The sequence below is a fragment of the Camelus bactrianus genome, chromosome 9, assembly GCF_048773025.1.
Source record: "Camelus bactrianus isolate YW-2024 breed Bactrian camel chromosome 9, ASM4877302v1, whole genome shotgun sequence".
Classification (NCBI taxonomy): domain Eukaryota; kingdom Metazoa; phylum Chordata; class Mammalia; order Artiodactyla; family Camelidae; genus Camelus; species Camelus bactrianus.
In genome coordinates this window covers 16,973,850-16,992,571 of record NC_133547.1, presented here as the reverse complement: position 1 = coordinate 16,992,571, position 18,722 = coordinate 16,973,850, and the positions used below count along the sequence as shown (strand labels likewise).

General features: G+C 42.6%; 1 protein-coding gene across 2 annotated transcripts in view; it reads left to right on the top strand.

The window, feature by feature from the left end:
* Positions 1-18,722, top strand: part of GPATCH1 (G-patch domain containing 1) — a 33,050-nt gene continuing 14,328 nt past the window's right edge. Inside the window, exons 1-10 of one of the 2 annotated variants that reach the window (XM_010950044.3) lie at positions 1-121; positions 5,384-5,518; positions 7,486-7,571; positions 9,089-9,249; positions 9,889-9,986; positions 11,171-11,229; positions 11,623-11,865; positions 12,852-12,999; positions 16,114-16,193; positions 18,452-18,656. In XM_010950044.3, coding sequence (XP_010948346.2) covers positions 49-121; positions 5,384-5,518; positions 7,486-7,571; positions 9,089-9,249; positions 9,889-9,986; positions 11,171-11,229; positions 11,623-11,865; positions 12,852-12,999; positions 16,114-16,193; positions 18,452-18,656 — 1,288 coding nt within the window. In that variant the 5' untranslated portion in view covers positions 1-48. Of the gene's footprint in view, positions 122-5,383; positions 5,519-7,485; positions 7,572-9,088; positions 9,250-9,888; positions 9,987-11,170; positions 11,233-11,622; positions 11,866-12,851; positions 13,000-16,113; positions 16,194-18,451; positions 18,657-18,722 lie in introns of both variants that reach the window. The other variant, XM_010950043.3, reaches the window with a different exon arrangement.

Below are 18,722 nucleotides of genomic sequence, written 5' to 3'. Positions count from 1 at the left end.
CCCGCTGAGGCCTCCGTAGCGAGGGGGCGGGGCCCGGAAGGGAGCAGGATGGCGGCGCTGGACAGCGACAGCGATGAGGATTTGGTCAGCTATGGGACAGGCCTGGAGCCCCTGGAAGAAGGTGCGGGCCAGATTGGACGCCGGGGTCTGTGGAAAACAGGCCAGGGGGTCTAAAATTTGGGCAGAAACGCACAATCCTGTTCCATACCTTGTCTAGCCTGGGGAAAAGTCTCTTCTGCTGCGGGCCCTGCGTACAGCGACCGGAGCGGCGGGCGCTGTGCTTTCCCGGTGCTCACGTTTTGGAGGGACGGATGGGAGGCCCGGCGGGATGGGAAATAGAAAGATGACAAACGTGTGAGAGCGGGGCGCGGGGGTGGTGGGCAGGCAGTGTCTTTCTTAGGAGAGGACATTTGAGCTCAGACTTGAAACAAAGAAGGAACCTACCGTGTGAAGATCTGGGGGACGAACAATTTGGGCAGAGCGAACAAGTGCAAAGGCTCTAAAGTCGGAGCTGTTTTGGCAAATTGAGGGACAAGCAGGCCTGATATGGGTGGAGCAAACAGCACCAGGGGGCGGCTGGTAGAAGATGGTATCAGAGGGTTGGATCTCACTTGGTGTGGTCAGGGAGTTTGTATTTTATACTAAGTGTAGAAAAGTCGTGGGGACGGGGCAGTTTACACAGGGAGGGATGTATGTGTTAAAGATTATGACCTCGATTTTGAGGGTAGGCAGGTTAGGGGTGGGCAAGAGTGAAGTAGGGAGATTAGCACAAAGAGGCCTGGCAAGGATGGTGACTTGCACTGGAGTGTTGGCCGTGGCGATGGACGGTAGTACTCTGGGTTGAGATGTAGTTTGAAAGCAGAGCTGACCGGACTTGCTGGTGGAATGTAGGGGTGAGGGCAAGGTGAATGTAGGGGTGAGGGCATGTTTCTGATCTTATCCACTTAACGACTTGATTTGTTCAGTGAAGTATGGATTGACTGGCCAGTAAAGACTGATGGCACTGCTAGCCCTGCAGGAAAGGCAGAGGAAATACGGTGAGCTAGGAGTTTTTGCAGACTCTCCCCTTTCCCCATCATGTCAGTGTAGTTGTATTTCTGGGACATTGCTGATTACCTTTTATTCCCTGCAAACAGGTCTAATCATTAGAAGCTTCTGCAAGATGCTGCCCTTGTTTCTGCCCTCTGGTTACAAAAGACAGAGAAATGCTTGTCTCCTGAAAGCTGCTTATGTGTTTAAAAACACCCTTAAAACAAAACCAAATAAAACAACACCCCTTGCATTTCCTCTAAGACATCTCTGTACTGCACTCAACATCCTCAGTTCTCTTTCAGTTTAGAGTCCCCTCAACCCTAATTTGTCAAAGCCTTTCTCCAAGTATGGGACCAGAGTGTGGGTAGAGCAGAGCCATCACTGATACGTCCATCATTTTAGACTGTATTTCTTTAATGCAATAAGATCACGTTCACTTTATTGGCAAACACGTCACCCCATGATCTCAAGAAATTTGTTGACAAGGATCCTTAATTTAAGGAGTTTCAAATCTAGTTGAGAACAAAATTACAAGGTTCACAAGTGATAAAGTGTGTGATGTAGACAGGAAATAACCTCCTCAAGCTAACAGGGAAACCTAAGAAAGCAGGATGGGATCCCTTAAACTGGTTAGAATTTAGGTATGCAGGAAGAGGACAGGGTTAAACATGCATGGGTGGAGAGTATGACAGCCATGTTAGGCAGGAGTTTGTGTCATTCCTATATTTCTGGTCTGGAGATTGTTTCCTTGTGAAGTGACATACTGTAATTCATCAACTATTTGACCTGTATTTTTCTAATTCTTCCTGTTTTTTTAAAAAAAATTTAAAAGTTTTTAACATTTTTTTTTATTGATTTATAATCATTTTACAATGTTGTGTCAAATTCCAGTGTAGAGCAAATTCTTCCTGTTTTGATGGTGTACAAAACCTAAAACAAAGCCTAATGGTCTAGCCAGACTTTTGAAGTGGAAGGAAGGGACTTTTTTTTTCCTCCTGGCCTAAAATTGTCCTTTAACTTCTCAGTACTAGGAGTTTTTGAGGATTGATTGGTTGTTCCCTAAGCCCTTTGAAGTTTAAATGCACTCTGACTACATTTTACAATATAACATACTAGACCAATAACCACCTTTACTTCCTGCTTTGAAGTTTTAGTGACAGGTTAGACAAACACTGGTAGAGGAGAGACTCCATTACTTAATTAAAGTTGCTGGCTCTCACTGAATGGTTTATTGGTTAAGAGACAGTGGCCGAACTGTCACACGTAGACACAGAGGCCCTCCAGCCTGGAAGGAAGGGACAACAGTGTGTATTTACTCTTTCCTTAGACAAGTTCACTTGGCTGTAGAACTCTCCTCATCTTCAGTTCATCCTGCCCTCAGATTAATTTTGGTCCATTTTCCTCTTCCTTGTTGCTGTGATTCTCCCATATAAAGCTGTCTGTGGCTCCCTTCCCCCACAGGACATACCACAGACCCCCGCAGTACCACGTTCAAGGCCCTGTACACTATCTGCCCCTCCCGTTCCATTTTCTGTCAGTCAGACTAGACTACTTTCTCAAAACATCTGACCTACCCTTTTAGACCTCCTGTTTACTGATGGAGTTAACGCCTCTGTGGGGAATTGTGTCTCTATCTGCAGCTGTCAAATTCTGCTCATGCCTCGGGTGACTCTGGTGTTGTGGTTCTTGCACATTGTCAGAAGAATTCCTGTACATGCAGGTCTCCTCTTCTGGGCTCTGAGCGCCCTGGGGCAGTGATGGAGTTGTGTTTACTTTTCCACACCCAGTGTCTAGAACAGGGCTGCTTCCACAGTAAGGCCCTCAGTAAACTTTTGGTGGGGAACAAGTTGAGGACAGAATGAGTTGCATTCTTGGCTTAGGGGCAGAGTTGAGATCTGACTTCTGCTTATTAGGTGTGGACCTTAGGGCAGTTACTTAATCAGAGCATCCTTATCAGAGTATGACAAATGAGACAACAGGTGTGAAAGGAAAGGATTAGCTGTTATTAGTAACAATAATTATAACAGGGCCAGGCTGAAATGTCACCTCCTCCCTGGAGTTTTCCTGTGCTGTGATTAGAGGTGGCCCCTCCTCTTCAGGAGGCCTGTGGGACCTAGCCAGCCACCCTGAGTGGCCCTCATCATCTGCTGTCAGGTTGTACTTAGTTGTCTGCAGATCTTGCTTCCAGATCAGGGGCATCTGGAGAACAGAGCAAGAGCAGAACCTAGCATTGGCAGGAACTATCCTCTGTCACCTCAGCCTGGTGGTTCTCAACCAGGGATGATTTTGCTGCCCCCCCCCCCGACATTTGGCAATGTATAGAGACATTTTTGGTTGTCATGCTTTTTTGGGAGAAGGATGTTATTGCATCTAGTGTTCCAGGCTGGGGGTGCTGCTAAGCATCGTATGGTGTACAAGACAGTCCCCCACAACTAAGAATTAGCCAGCACAAAGTGTCAACAGTGCTGAGGTTGAGATTGAGGTAACCCCACCTCAGCCATGAGTCAGGCCAGGTGCACATGCAGGAGTGGAGTGTGTGTTCTGTATTTTTAAGAAATGGTGAAAATCTTGGATTGTGGGACCCAAGTTGTAATTCAGTTCCTTAGAGTAAAATGAAACTGTAGCTGATATTAACTGAGCTTTGCTCTGGCCAGGCACTGTGCTCAACTCTCTGCATGTGGTTTTTAATCCTCAGCACCATCCTACAAGGTGGGTCCCGTATTACCCTGATTTTACAGTTGTAGAGGCTGAGGCTTAGAGAGATCAAGTAACTTGTCCAAGATCAAAAAGCTAGCAAGTAGTAGGGTAGGGGGATTTGAACCCAGATCTCCTGTCTTCAGAACCTAAGCTCTTGACTGCCCTGCTGTGGGTTATATTCTAAAAATGACCCAAAGACTCCATAAGCTACAAGTAAAAATTTAGGACTATGAGGCTAGAAGTTTCTTTACTTTTTTTTCATCATCCAGAAGTAGTAACTGGCTTATTTATTGAAGCGACAGATATATATGGGCTTTAGGACACATCTTACCTACTGTATGTAATAATAATAGTAATAGTAATAGTAATGGTAATAATAATAATAATAACAACAACAACAGCTAGTACTTGAAGGGTATTTATTGTGTATCCCTCTTCTTGCTAAGCACTTTCCAGGCATTATCTGATCCAATTTGCATAACAGCTCTATGAAATAGATATTACTGTTAGTGTCATCCCCATTTTGCAGAAGAGGAAATTGAGGAACAGAGAAGTTATGATGACCAAAGCCCTGATGCTAGTAAAGGTGGATTTGGCTTTAAAATGCAGAATGCTGTGTCTCTCAACCCCACGTGCTTAACTGTTGTGGAACTAACATTCTTTCTTTTTTGTTTTTAATTGAAGTACATTCAGTTACAATGTGTCAATTTCTGGTGTACAGCACAATGTGGAACTTGCTTTCAGTATTGAATATTTGAAAATAACTTGATGGTTACTTTTAATTTTAAGTAGATTCAGAATTTTGAATTGGAGTTGATAAAATGAGGCAGTAATTTGTTTCATGGTACCTGAAACTTTAAACCTAAGGAATTTTTAGGTGAGGCTAAGATGTTTTGAGTTCCTTTTCACTTGTGTGATGTTGCAACCCAGCCCTTTTCAGCAGGAGAGGAAAAGGAGTAAGTTTAAAGAACAGTAACTGTGGAATCAGGAGAGTCCCAGAAATAAGAACACTCTTAAGATTTGGGGAAATTGGATAGTACCAATGGAAAAATTCTGGAGTTGGGGATGCTATGAAGTTCTAGAAGAGATATTGAAAACCTCTGGATGCCATGTGCCACCCCAGCAACTTACCTTCTTTACTGCCAGCAGATTTCACCTCTGTCTGTTTGAACCCTCCCCCCAATGTAATTCAGTTTTCATAATGGAACTTAGTGGGAAAGGCAGGCCATTTATGCTAAAACATATTTCTAACATAAATAAGAGATAATCTATAATTGTCTTAGAACTATAAAGAAGCTTGATAAAATATGGTGTTCTGAATTATATAAGCAGTTAAGGGCTAGGAATAGCAAATTAAAGTTGTTGTATTTGAGGGGGAGGGTATAGCTCAGCTGTAGAGTGTGTGCTTAGCACGCACAAGGTCCTGGGTTCAATCCCCAGTACCTCCATTAAAAAATAAAATATTAATTAAAAAATACATTAAAAATACATAAACAAACCTAATTACCTCCCCCCTCCAAAAGAACAATAAAAACAAAATTGTTATACTTGAAGTTAGAAGAAGTGAACAAGCTATGTTTAAGAAATGATCTTTTCCCTAAATTCTTTCTAACTCACCATTCTCTTCTCTCTCATTCAAAATATTCTTTTTTAGGTGAGAGACCAAAGAAACCAATTCCTCTTCAAGATCAGACCGTCAGAGATGAAAAAGGAAGGTATAAACGGTTTCATGGAGCCTTTAGTGGAGGTTTCTCTGCTGGTTACTTCAACACTGTTGGCTCAAAAGAAGGTAGGATTTTCCTACGTAAAGCTACTTTATGGCTCAGGCAAATGGTTGAAGTCTCATAAGATTTTTGCTCCTCTCCCCCACCTCTCCCTTTTTAAAAAATGTCTTTGAACATTTTAGTCCTCACACTGTAGTCTTTTGTGTTCTTTGAATGTTTGGACTCTTTCCAGAGTGTGTTTTCTTTGATTACGACTTGAAGGTGAAAGAGTTTCTTTCACTTAAAAAAAAAAAAAAAAAAAAAGATACATCCTAACCAGATGATTATATGGTGATAGTGACTTCCGTTTTATATTGTATCTTGCCAAGCATGAAGTGCTCTCACACCAATTTACTCAGGTAATCGTCATCTCACACTACTCAGTGACTGGGAGTGACAGCTGTTTTGTAGATGAGGACACTAAGGGTCAGAGCTGCTCTCTCCCCGATATCAGGGACCACAGCATCACTTGTCTGTACACGTTCTCGACCTGGAGGAAAATCAGAATCTCCCCATTATGCAATATAATAACTTCTGTGTTGTTTAAAGTTATGTATATTTTTATAAATGTTTCAAGTAAAGAAACTGGAAGAAAATGGCTTATGTATTGCAGATATGAGTGGAAGATGAACTGATTAACTCATGTAGCAATTATTAAGAACAAGATAGGCCAGATCTTTCCTATATATTAAAAAAAAAAAACAACTCATATATAATAACAATAGTAAAATAAAGATGAAAAACAATGCAAGAAAAGGAGAAAAAATGCCATTTAAGGAAAATAGTTTGGGTAAATAAGATGGTTAAAGTTCAATATACACAAGGTATAAAGATCAGTACAATAAGAAAATGATCAAAGTGTCTGAACACTTTACTCCAGAGCAGATAGAAATGCTATGTGGAATATTCAGCCTTATTATTAAGAAAAGCAAAACAAGATAATTAAGGCACTTTTAAGTAGCACACTTATTAAAACGTTAAAAATGGCAGTAGAGTTTGTAAAGAAAGAAGTACACGAATACGTTGCTGATTGTTATAATTATGGCTGTGCTGTATATTATAATTTAAAAGTAAGATTAGCTCAAATGATCAGTCATCACCGGTAGACTGTGATACGGTAACACACTGGATCATCTCCTTACCTGACAGTGACAGATTCAAGGACAGTGCAGACACAGGGCGAAGACTATGGAAATCCAAAGTAGAGGAAGGTGCTGGGCCCAGGGTATTGCCTGGGAGAGTTGATCTTCACTCTCCTGGGGTTTCTCCCAGGTTGGCCCAGAAACCTCCTCCACCCACCTACCAAAAATAGGCCCGCCCCATACTCCTCAGCTCCCCAAGACTCTTATGGGAAGTCAGAAAGGAGGTGTGTCACTCTTAGAGAAAACTAAAAGAAAGTTTGTCTTAGAAGGTAACAGATACATTTCACCTCCAAGTGCATCTTTCCCGTATAAGCACATCATATGCTTGATAACTGTGGATGGGGGACAGGGGTGCTTGTTATGGGACTTGGGTGTTTGATGGGATTGGGGGCCTGGTATGGCCAAGGCCTGCTCTTAGACCAGCCAGGTTGAATTCTTTCCTAGCTGACTAACACCATGAGGTAGTGTTTCTTTGATACGTTAGTGTGTTAGTGTATATAGCTCTTCCTGTGGTCTGAGTGGTCCTACCTTTTAAGGGGACCTTGCCTCTTTCTGCTCAGATCTGCTTGTGTTCCTTTCAGAGTTTAATTTTCAATGTATAATTTGATTTTTCTTGGTTGCAAATTCTTATGGGGAAACCTCACTGTAGCCAATAAGTGCTGACAATAGGAGAGATGAGGATTAATAAAAGGTTTATGTGGAACAGTTATGTCATTGTGTGCAGTGAGATGGGAAGTAGCTAAGAGATTGTGGTTATTGGAGGTTTCAAGTCCGTATGTGTTATTTCATTATTTGGTTATAAACCAAAATACTATCTAGGATTATAATGTTCTAAACTCTTTTCTTTCAAGGATGGACACCCTCTTCCTTCGTGTCTTCACGACAGAACAGAGCAGACAGATCTGTTCTTGGTCCTGAAGATTTTATGGATGAAGAGGTGGGTGTGCAGAACTTCAACTGCCAGTTTACCGGTGGGATGTGGGCAGTTGGTGGTTGTAGCGCTGTCTCTTTCCCCAGAAAGTTCAGTGTATGATTTCTTCTTTGTAAGATTATCCTTTCAGTACTTATACCTCACAGTGCCTCTACATCCATGAATTCTTGTTCGTTGGCGTAAGGCCTCATGCTGGTGCCAGCTTCTAAAGCCAGCAGTATAAGGGGAAAGTCATGTACAGGCAGGTTTACTTGAAAAAGCCCCAATTGCCCTGAAAGTGTAGTGTCCGCAGAGCTGAGTCCACAGCTTTCCACAGTGACTTTTACATGCACTGCAGTTAAAGGGACAGTGGGTGACTAGACTGGAGAAAGGAATGAAAGAAGCCCTGTGCAGGCATCTGGTCACCTTGTTAAGGTGACCTTGACCACCAACTTCTTAGGGGTACCTGGGAGTGGTGAGGGGTTCTAAAGTGGTCCTACCAGTCTGCAGGGTGGGCTCCGTTTTGTTGTAAAATTAAACCTCTGTTACCTTAGAACCTAGTCATGGGTTCCTTTGTGATAAAGATGAAGTAAAATACTTATATGGGCATGCTTTAGGCTGCAGGTAAGAGGCAAGGGGAGGTCCCCTTCCTGGGTGACTAGCATAATCTGTAAGGAAACATATCTCATGGAACAAGAAGTCTAGATGTCAGCGAGGCCCCAGATTCTCAGTCATCTTCTGCATATTAGCTTGTTCTTACACGAGCTCTTCTCATAGGTGCAAGGTGGCTGCAGTAGCTCCAGGTGGTACATCTGGGATATTATCCAAGGGAAGGAGGACTTTTTTCCTGGAATCTTTTTTTGAGAGCAAAGAAACTATTCATATAAATCCAATGATGCATTTTCCCTCACATCTGCCCCAGGGCACTGTTTTACATGCCCATTGTTAAAGCAGTCCCTGGGGAGGGAAATGGGATCAGAATGACTGGCTTGGATAAGACATGAACCCCTACTCCCTAACCTCATCCCTGCCCGAACACACACAGCCCACGGACACCATTCCTGGAGTGCATGGTGGCTCAGAGCAAGACCTATGCCGGATAACATCTGGGCTCTGTGGGGAAAGAGGAAGGGGCAGTGGTTGTTGGACAGGGAGTGGACGGTAATGCTCCAGTAAATGCAGAAGCACTTAACTCCAGGCCTGGCATGTAGGTGCTCACAAATGCTTGCAGGCTATAACTCTAAGATGTGACCTCTTCACACTGACCTTTGAGATACTGCCCAAGAAGAATGAAGAACACAGCCCTTCCTGTCTTCCTAGCTTGTCAGGGCCTGTGTAGATTCACTGGCCGCTGTCATGCCTCTGTCCTCGGACACTGGCCTTAGCTTATCCAAAGTCAGCGTGTAAATCAGCTGCTCTGTTGACCCCTAACTCAATTTCATAGTTTTAACTGTATTTTTTTTTTTAAGAAACAAAGCTATGTGATACATCATGTTTAATGACTTTCTGAATACCGTAAGTAATACTGTTTGAATTTTTTTAAGGATCTTAGTGAATTTGGGATAGCACCTAAAGCGATTGTTACCACAGATGATTTTGCTTCTAAAACCAAAGACAGAATACGAGAAAAGGCCAGACAGTTAGCAGCTGCTACTGCCCCTATTCCTGGAGCCACTCTGCTGGATGACCTCATAACACCAACAAAGTAAGAAGAATTTAACTCTGACTTTTCCGGTCTTGGCATTACTGCCTTGCATATGTATGATGATCTTACTTAGGGATAGTTTGGTTACAGGTAGGGAAGCCTTCTTAGCCTGGCTGGAGTGCACAAGAGGGTTTTGCCGAAAGGACCTCACACTGTTACTACATGGAGTGTTCTGGAGCTCCAGCCACTGGTTAGGCTACTGGGCTCATAGAGGCTGGAGAGCCATTAGGAACTGGGGTGGCTTCCCTCCTGCCTCCTGCCTCTCAGACCTTAAGGACTGTCTCCTGTCGCCCTCCTTCGACCCTTTCTTTCTGCATACCTCCTTGTTCTGCTCCAGGGCATGTGGCCTGATGTAGCAGCCTCACACTGTCATGCTTTCCCAGGTCACCTGCTTGACGGGGACCATCTAGATGACCTATGTGCCCATCCCAAAGGCCTGGGGGAAGGGGCATCTGGTCGACTTCCCCAGGTCAGACGTGTACCCCAAGTCCCGTCAGCTGGGGCGGGAATAGCAGGGCCGTGCAGTTCTGGCACAGATCGGGGAAAGGGCTCAGGCGCAACAGCTGTGTGAGTTGGTTATTTCCTACTGTTCTCTAGCATTTTAAAAAGAAGTTCATTTTCAGTACTTTGATATCCTAGATTGTCTGTTGGTTTTGAATTGCTAAGAAAAATGGGTTGGAAGGAAGGACAAGGAATTGGTCCTCGAGTAAAGAGAAGACCACGCCGACAGAAACCTGGTATGTGTATTGATTGTCATGAATTCTACAGTATACTTTATGTATTTATTATTAATCTGTTTTTTATTGAAGTATAGTTGACTTACAATGTATTAGTTTCAGGTGTATGGCAAAGTGATTCAGATATGTGTGTGTGTGTATTCTTTTCCGTTATAGATAATTACAAGATATTGAATATAGTTCCCTGTGCTATATAGTAGGTCGTTGTTGTTTATCTATTTTATATATAGTTGTGTGTGTCTGTTAATCCCAAGCTCCTGATTTTTCCCTCTCCCCCGTTTCTCCTTTGGTAACCATAAGTGTGTTTTCTATGTCTGTATCTGTTTCTGTTTTATAAATAAGTTTATTTATATCATTTTTTAAAGATTTTTACATATAAGTGATATCATATGATATTTGTCTTTCTCTGACTTACTTCACTTAGTATGATTATCACTAGGTCCATCCATGTTGCTACAAATGCCAATGTTTCATTCTTCTTTATGGCCAAGTAACATTTCTTTGTGTGTGTGTATATATATATATACATACACACCACATCTTTACTCATTCATCTGTTGATGGACACTTAGGTTGCTTCCAAGTCTTGGCTATTGTAAAGAGTGCTGCTGTGAACATTGGGTGCATGTATCTTTTAGAATTAGAGTTTTCATGTTTTCTGGATATATGCCCAGGAGTGGGATTGTCCACAGCATACTTTTTTTTTTTATAGCATACTTTTTAATGGTTACATGTTTCTGGAAATAAAATTGCTGGGTCAAGCAGTATGCACATAGTTTAAGTTTTGTGTGTGTGTGTGTGTGTAATGCACAATAACTTTCTGGAAGAATTGTACTGGTTTACATTCCCACCACGAGCATGTGAAAGGTCTAGTTTCCTGCCCTTGCCAAAATTGTGTTACAACTTAACATGATTATTTTCTTTATTCCTGGCCTTTGGTCTCCCCAGCCAGACTGTGAACTCTTGGAGGCAGGAGTACTTTTAGATTCCCCATGATTCTGGGCAGTGGTGGTTACTCACTGTGTGCATTATTGCCAGAGTGTGAGTGGGGCTGGGGCTGGTCCCCGAGTGATCAGTGAACACCTTTTACGAGCTCAGCCATCTACCTCTGAAGTGTGTCAGTGAGTCAGGTTTCTATATTGTTAGTCCCCCCTGACTAATGTATTTGGAATCTCTTTTTATAGATCCTGGAGTAAAAATCTACGGCTGTGCATTACCCCCTGGAGGCTCTGAAGGATCTGAGGTATTACGTGGGATGTCTGACCTTTAGTTTGGTACAGTGGCATCTGTTACTTTATGAATGTGAAATTTTAGGGTCAGAAACAATTTTAGAAATCAGTCAGATCCCCTTGTAGGGAAATGCCCATACCCTAAAATTACCCGCATTCTGTCAGATAATGTATTCAGCAACATGCCAGCCCCATAGATGCCCCAAGTCTATTCAGATTCTTCAAATGGAGTTGTTTGTGTCGGTACCATTTGTTCAGGGACTTGATTTAGTCTTTTGTAACAGCAGAAATGAAAGTTTGATAATTGTCCTGTTTGGAATTAATCACTGCATTTGAAAATAGTATTTTATAAGCTTTATGCCAGGCAGTGACTCACCTTCATTCCACTTTTTAAACATTGGAAATAGGAGGAAGATGATGACTACTTGCCAGAAAATGTGACCTTTGCACCCAAAGACGTCACACCCGTGGATTTCACACCTAAAGATAATGTACATGGACTGGCTTACAAGGGCCTGGATCCCCACCAAGCACTGTTTGGAACTTCGGGAGAACATTTTAATCTATTCAGTGGGGGACCCGAGGGAGCCAACAACCTTCTTGGAGATATTGGAGTGAATAAAGGAAGAAAATTGGGAATTTCAGGCCAGGTAAAACCATTTCTGTTTTAAGAACATGGAAACATCAACAAATGAGAATTCTTGCCATGTTATGTTTGCTCCATAGTAGGCACTCATTATTCGTTGACTAAATGAAGACCTTAAAGTGATTGTATTTTCCTTAGGTGCTTGTCCAAAGGCATGTAGAGCACACCTTCCTGATTTGAATATGTGCTCCTGAGACCCTGTGACCTAGTGTTCTGGTTGGAGTTTGTCTGTTCCCAGGAGCACACCCCTGTGGGGCTGAGCAGAAAACCACACTTACCTCTTTGATTTAGTTAGTAGTTGAATTACAGTCTGCCAAGCTCAGGTCCAAGTTTTACTACCTCTCCGACTGTTTCCTAGCCCTGCAAGTCCTAAGTCAGGACCTGGGAGTGTGTTTTACTAGGAGACTTGCTTTTCACCTTTGAGGAGATGTAGAGCTTTTCCTGATTGTCCTCTCAAATTGAGTCAGAGGTTCTTTCTTAAAATTCATTTAGAAAATGGTTACTTTATCATTTCATAATTACCTTTTCTTTCCTATACATTTTTTACCCCCCGTCCTTTTAACAAAAAAAATGATACTTGTTCTTGGCCATTTCCCACAAAGATTAGGAGTTCTGATAGCAGCTATTAGAGTAGCCCACACACACACTGATCAAACATTCTGCCTTTCTCCCGTTGGAGGCCCCATTTCTCCCTCTGCAGTGCTGCTTGGGTGCGCTCTCCAGTCCTCTTCCTGCACTAGGACACAGCCCCGTGGCTGCGTCTGAGCCTAGAGGACAGCTCCAGCGCTGGAGGCATGCCGTTCACTTCTGGTCACTGTTTTCCAAATGACTTGGATCCATGTATTAATCTGGGGCTCCCTTTCGCTTCTCTCTTGGTGATGGTGAAGTGCTAACGTGGTGGGATCAGTCACATCCTTGTAGTAGCCGTGTGCTTTAACGCAGACGTATGCTAAAACCTGTTATGCTGAGTGTGAAATCTTGTCTTTGAAGGCTTTTGGTGTAGGTGCCCTGGAAGAGGAAGATGATGATATCTATGCCACAGAAACTCTATCCAAGTATGACACCGTTTTGAAGGACGAGGAGCCTGGAGATGGACTCTATGGCTGGACAGCACCCAGGCAGTATAAAAGTCAGAAAGGTAATTCTGTAGATCCGCAACTGACGGTGGGGACCAAGTGTCGGGATATCAGGTGATTGCTTATGCTGCAGGTCAGAGGGAAGCACTCCCAGCTCAAGGAACTGGGCAGATGGCCAAAGGAAGCTGACTCAAGCAGCAGGTCAGGAAGCCAGGTGTGGGGACCGGGTGGTGGGTACAGAGAGCCTGCAGCAAGATGGAACTGGTGCCCAGCCAATCTCCTCCCTTGAGTACCTGGCTCCTGAGGAGCTCTTGTTGAGCCTGGAGATGGACATCTTAATGCACCTTGAATTTCAAGTCAGAGTCTATAGTGATTCAGATCCTAGGGTTCTAAGTAGTATTTCAGTTTTTCTTTCCAGAAAAGGTGTAGGGAGGAGTCAGTAGATATTAATGGCATATGATTTGGATTCAGTCAGACTTGGATTTTAATCCCAGCTCTCTGCTACCCAGCTGGGTGACTGTGGGCAAGGTTTGTAACCTCCCTGGGCATCATTTGTAAAGTGAGGATAAAATCCACTCTAGGGGTCATTGTGAGGATTAAAGGGCATCACAGGTTTGGCATAGTACCTGTCCCAAAGACTGAATAAGTGGCGCCTACTAAAACAACCACTTAAATAAAGTGGGGAGGTGAGAGTCAAGATAAAACAATCTATTCAGGCATTTTTAGCTGTAGTCAGATCAAGTTCGACCTATACTCTTACAAATTATACCTAAAACATAACATGTTGAAATAATCTGAATAATCTAAATGTCGCTCCCCCCAGTAGTGCTGGCTTTACATTTCTAGAAGAGAAAAAAGCAGGTGCAAAGACAATCTTTAGAGGTAGTTTGCTTCATGGTTGTGAACACAAAGTCTGAGGACGGGCTGCCTGGCCTCCCGTGCTGGCTCTGCCCCTTTATCAGCTGTGACCCTGGGCAGGCTGCTTCAGCTCTGTGTGCCTCAGCAGGTGGGCACGGCAGTGGCATATCTAACCCCGGAGAGTTAACGTGCATAAACGGCTTAGAATGTGCCTGGCACCCAGCAAGCGCCCTGCAAGCATGAGGGGCCTCTGTCGTCATTGCCACGCAAAGAACCCAGGGTTTTATACAAGATGCTGGCTGGGTGTGCACCCGGAAGTTATTAGGTGTTACCTCCAGGTAGGAATTAGGCTACTTTTATTTTCTTTCTTTTGCGCACCTAAAATTTCAGATTTTTCTACTAAGACTGTGTGTTGTTTTTATAACTTAAGAGAAGATATATGATATTTTATTCATGTTATAATCTACTAATCAGTTAATGTTGTAGCTTATGTTAACATATGCTAGTTATTAATTATATCAACTATATCAACATATTAAACACATATACTGTATTACTAATATTAATATACTATGTTAATCATATAATAATTATTAACTCTGTAATAGATATGCATGTTTAAATCTGCCTTCTGAGCCAAGTCTTTGGCTTTCCCTCTACACAACACCTTTGTCCTGGCTGGGCCATTCCCACCCCTCCCCACATCAAGCCTAAACCAGTTCCTCCTTCTGAGCTCCCGAACCTCCCCTTATCTCCTCTCTGCCGCGGTCCCCTCTCCTACCCTTAGGGTCACAACATCTATAGTTTTGACCTTATGGTTTTTCCCCGAGTGAATCTATATTTAGCCACTCTCCATGGCTGATTTTTAAACTGTTCTTTTTTTTTTCTTTTCATGATTAGTAGGGCTGTGTTACTCTTTCTCTTTATAGACATTTGACAGTGGCTCTTTCTTTATAGACATTTGTTTATTTCTTCAGAACGAATTCATAAACGTAAATTGCTGGGTTTTAAAATAGTACAAAGTTCCAAGAATGTAAAATGTAATCCTGAATTACCCTACAGAATTTTAGGGACTTCCAGAAGCTGGTACAAAAGTTCTACATCAGTTGAAGTACAAAGAATGAGTTTACAGGGAAGGGTAGTTATAGGGCAGTGTTGCATCATAAGCGGCTGAAAACCTTGGTGCTGCCTTGACCACTTCAGGGTTCAACACCCAGCTTGTGTAAGTGCCGGTGGTCATGTAGAAGGGGCTTTCGGCTACAGAAAATGCAGTTCATGCATATGTATTTTTGACATATCAGTCACGTGTAGAAAAATCCTTGAGAATCAAAGAGGTTGTCTCCATGACCAATAGACCATCGCCGGCTGCAAGTCAGAGGGCATTGGTCATTCCATACCCTGAATTATTGATCTTTATCTCCTGTTAGAATTTCACTTGAGAAAAAGACAAAAAGCACCTTTTAATCTGTCCTGAGGTTCTGTTACAGGCTGACCTGGTTGTGTTGGCTTTTATGCCTTATTTAGATGGTTGCTAAGGAAATTGGGAGGTGGTCTCCTCATGGTTCTTCACCTAGTTTTAGAAATGAGTCTTTCACCATTATTTCATTTTTCACGAGACCATTAACATCCTTTATAAAATGGTAATCATTTTATAAGCATAAACCTTTGCATCCTTTATGTGTAGGTTACTATGTTTTGGGTAAGTGGAATTACTGTCAGACTGCCTTGAATGTGAGAATGATAGGAGTGTGGGCATGGGTGGTCCTTGGCTATATTTTGTAGTGATTTTGCTTGTGGGTCTCACCATTATTTTTATTTTTCTCTATACTATTTTATTCATATCCATACACATGTATATATATATTTTTTTTTTTGAGAAAAAGGAGTACTTTACTGAAAGGACTGGTTTCTGGAAGAACTTATGGATAAAAATATGGATATAGATTAAAAATCCACTAATCCATTATTTTAATTTTTATCCATACTTCTTGTTTGATGGTTTTTCTTGATATCTTTTACTCCACAGAGTCTATTCTTTGGTGCCCCTTAGCTTGGGACCAGACGTACTTCTTTTAAATAATGATGCTGAGGTGCCATAGTTACCTCAATTGCCTAATCATCTGAGGGCGGTGTGGGCTGGGCCGCCAGTCACTGAGTCAGCAGAGGTGTGAGGGCTTTATGTGCCATTCTTTCCTCCCTTTTACTGATAACACGTATGATATGTAGTGTGTATGGTCTTGGAGATAAAAAACTGAGGTCTTTTGTCCTATGCTAATCTTCTGTGCTTCTGGAATTAATCAAAATACATAATTTTGTAGAAACAGAGAAAGATCTTCGCTATGTTGGCAGAATTTTGGATGGATTTTCCTTGGCTTCTAAACCTTTATCTTCTAAGAAAGTAAGACTTTTTTTTTAAACTGGTTTAGTACTTTAAATATTTGCTGCTGTGTAACCTAAGTTATTGTGTTAATAATTGAAAAGAGAAGCAAATTCTGTTTTTAAAAAACAATAGCCTGGTTACTGGTGATTGTCCAGGAAAACATTCTGCATTGGAAATGTCAGTCAGTAGCCATACTGTGTCCCAAAACATCTAACTGCTGATCTTTTAAATCTGAACTTTAAGTGAATAGTTATTTCCAATAAGAAAGAATTACACTAGTGGGGAGGGTGTAGCTCAAGTGGTAGAGGGCATGCTTTGCATGCACAAGGCCCTAGGTTCAACCCCCCGGTACCGCCTTCAAAAATAAATAAGTAAATCTAATTACCTCCCTCACAACACACACACACAAAACTTTAAAAAAAAAAAGAATTACATTAGAAGCTGGTGGGGGAGTGGAATTGATATAATCCCAGGGACAGTTTAACTTAAAGAAAAGCAGGAAATTCCAAAGACCTGTAACAGCCCCCCATCCTGACTCCTCCTGAACGCTGTGGAGCACATTAACTGCTGTAGGCAAGGTTCCCTGGGCTCCTGTGCATAGCAACAGAGAGAAGCCGGGAGCATGTGGGTCAGGTCTTGGGAAGAGCTCCACACACCTCTGCATGCCTCTCCGGATAGTCCTGTTTCCGTGAGCGTGCTCACAGCCGAGGCCAGGAGGTGCTCTTTCATATCATCACAGCCACGCGCTCACGGGTCAGTATGGTAGTTCAGGAGGGGCAGCTGGCCGTTTGTTGACGTCGTTTTTTTAGATTATTCCATGCTTTAATGGGCTTTTTGTTTTCCACCCAGCAAACATTTGTTAAGTACCTCTTTGTTTAGTCATGATGGTTAATGTGTTGTAACAGCGAGGGGCACATAGTATGCAGTTATTATTACCAGAAATGTCCTGTAATGTCAAAGGAGAATGTGACTTTTTTTACATGCATGAAAAGGGAGCATAAACATAGTTAAGTACTCATTCAACTTAGGGTTCAAGGATAAATAGGACTAAGACTTGGCCCCCCAAGAAGCTCCTGTTTAGGGAGGGTGCCAGACAGACCGACCGCCCACTGTCGCGGGCAGAGTGCCGTAATGGAGAGATGGGTGCTGGCGGGTCCTGAGGTGCTCCTCGCTGGAGTAGGGCCAAGATGATAAAAAGAAAAAAGGAGAGAGATATCCTAGCAATGGTAATAGCACTCTCTCACAGGCTGTCATTGTACCAGATGCTCACCCCAGGCTGCACAGCCACCTGGAAAGCTTGGAAAACTCCAACCACAGCTGACCCTTTTGTGGGGTGAGACACAGGCATTAGTATTGCTAAGCCCCTCAGGTGAACCCAGCCTGCAGCTGGGGCTGAACCACCGCTGGAGAGCATTCAGTGCTTCACTGGTTACAGGGCTCAGAATTTTAGGTAGCTGAAAAATCCAGAAAATGGCTTAAATAGGACTATCCATAAATGTGTTTGTTAGACCAAGAGCAAGGGAGACCATTTACAGCAGTAATTTTAAAGTATCTGATACTTCTTTAGCTTACCTGTTCTGCCATGATTAATGCCTGAATTTCCCAAATATATTTCAATTTCAGTTGAGTCAGCTTTTGTCATTGCTGTTTTTTTCTGAGGGGGGTAGATAATTAGGTTTATTTACTTATTTTTAATGGGGATACTGGGGATTGAACCCAGGACCTCACGCATGCTAAGCATGTGCTCTGCCACTTGAGCTATACCCTCCCTACCCAGTTCAGTCAACTTGTGAATTAAAAATACCTTGAATCAAAAAGTAAGTCCTGAAACTCCAAATGGGAACTGAAACATAACCAGAAAAAGAACTCTGAATTTAAAAGTAACTTATTTAAAGTTATTATTTTTTTTCCTAAGCCTTGAATTACAGTTTTCTAAATTTTCTGACTCACAGTGGGCCAGCAGTATTAACTATAATCGTTATTATTGTTCTTCTCATATAAGACATGCATATAAGCATCTCGATGTGGAGTGGCTAGGGGTGCTATTTAAAGGGTCTGGCTATGAGAACAGTGCAGTTCTGGTGATTGTCCCCAGATCCAGAAAGGATGTTGCCTGGGCACCTGGGCAGACTGTTCCCAGTGCTGCCTACCTGCTGAGTGTTAGCCTGGGAAAAGGTGGGGTTAACAATGCTCAGAGGTAATGGGTTTTCTTGGTTAAGTCAAACATGATCCCCTTGCAGCCTGCATTTTCTGAGTTTTGTTTTGTTTTGTTCAAGATTTATCCACCACCCGAACTGCCAAGAGACTATCGACCAGTGCATTATTTCAGACCTGTGGTGGCTGCAACCTCTGAGAACTCCCACTTACTTCAGGTATTATCAGAGTCAGCTGGAAAGCCAGTGCATGACCACGGGACACATAGTAGGCACCAACTGAATGCCTCCAAGCGGGGAGAGTTGCTCGGAGAAACACCTACTCAAGGTACGTGCCATGGAAAAGATTAAAATCATTGCATTTATAATACTCTGAGTTATCCAAATCAAAATG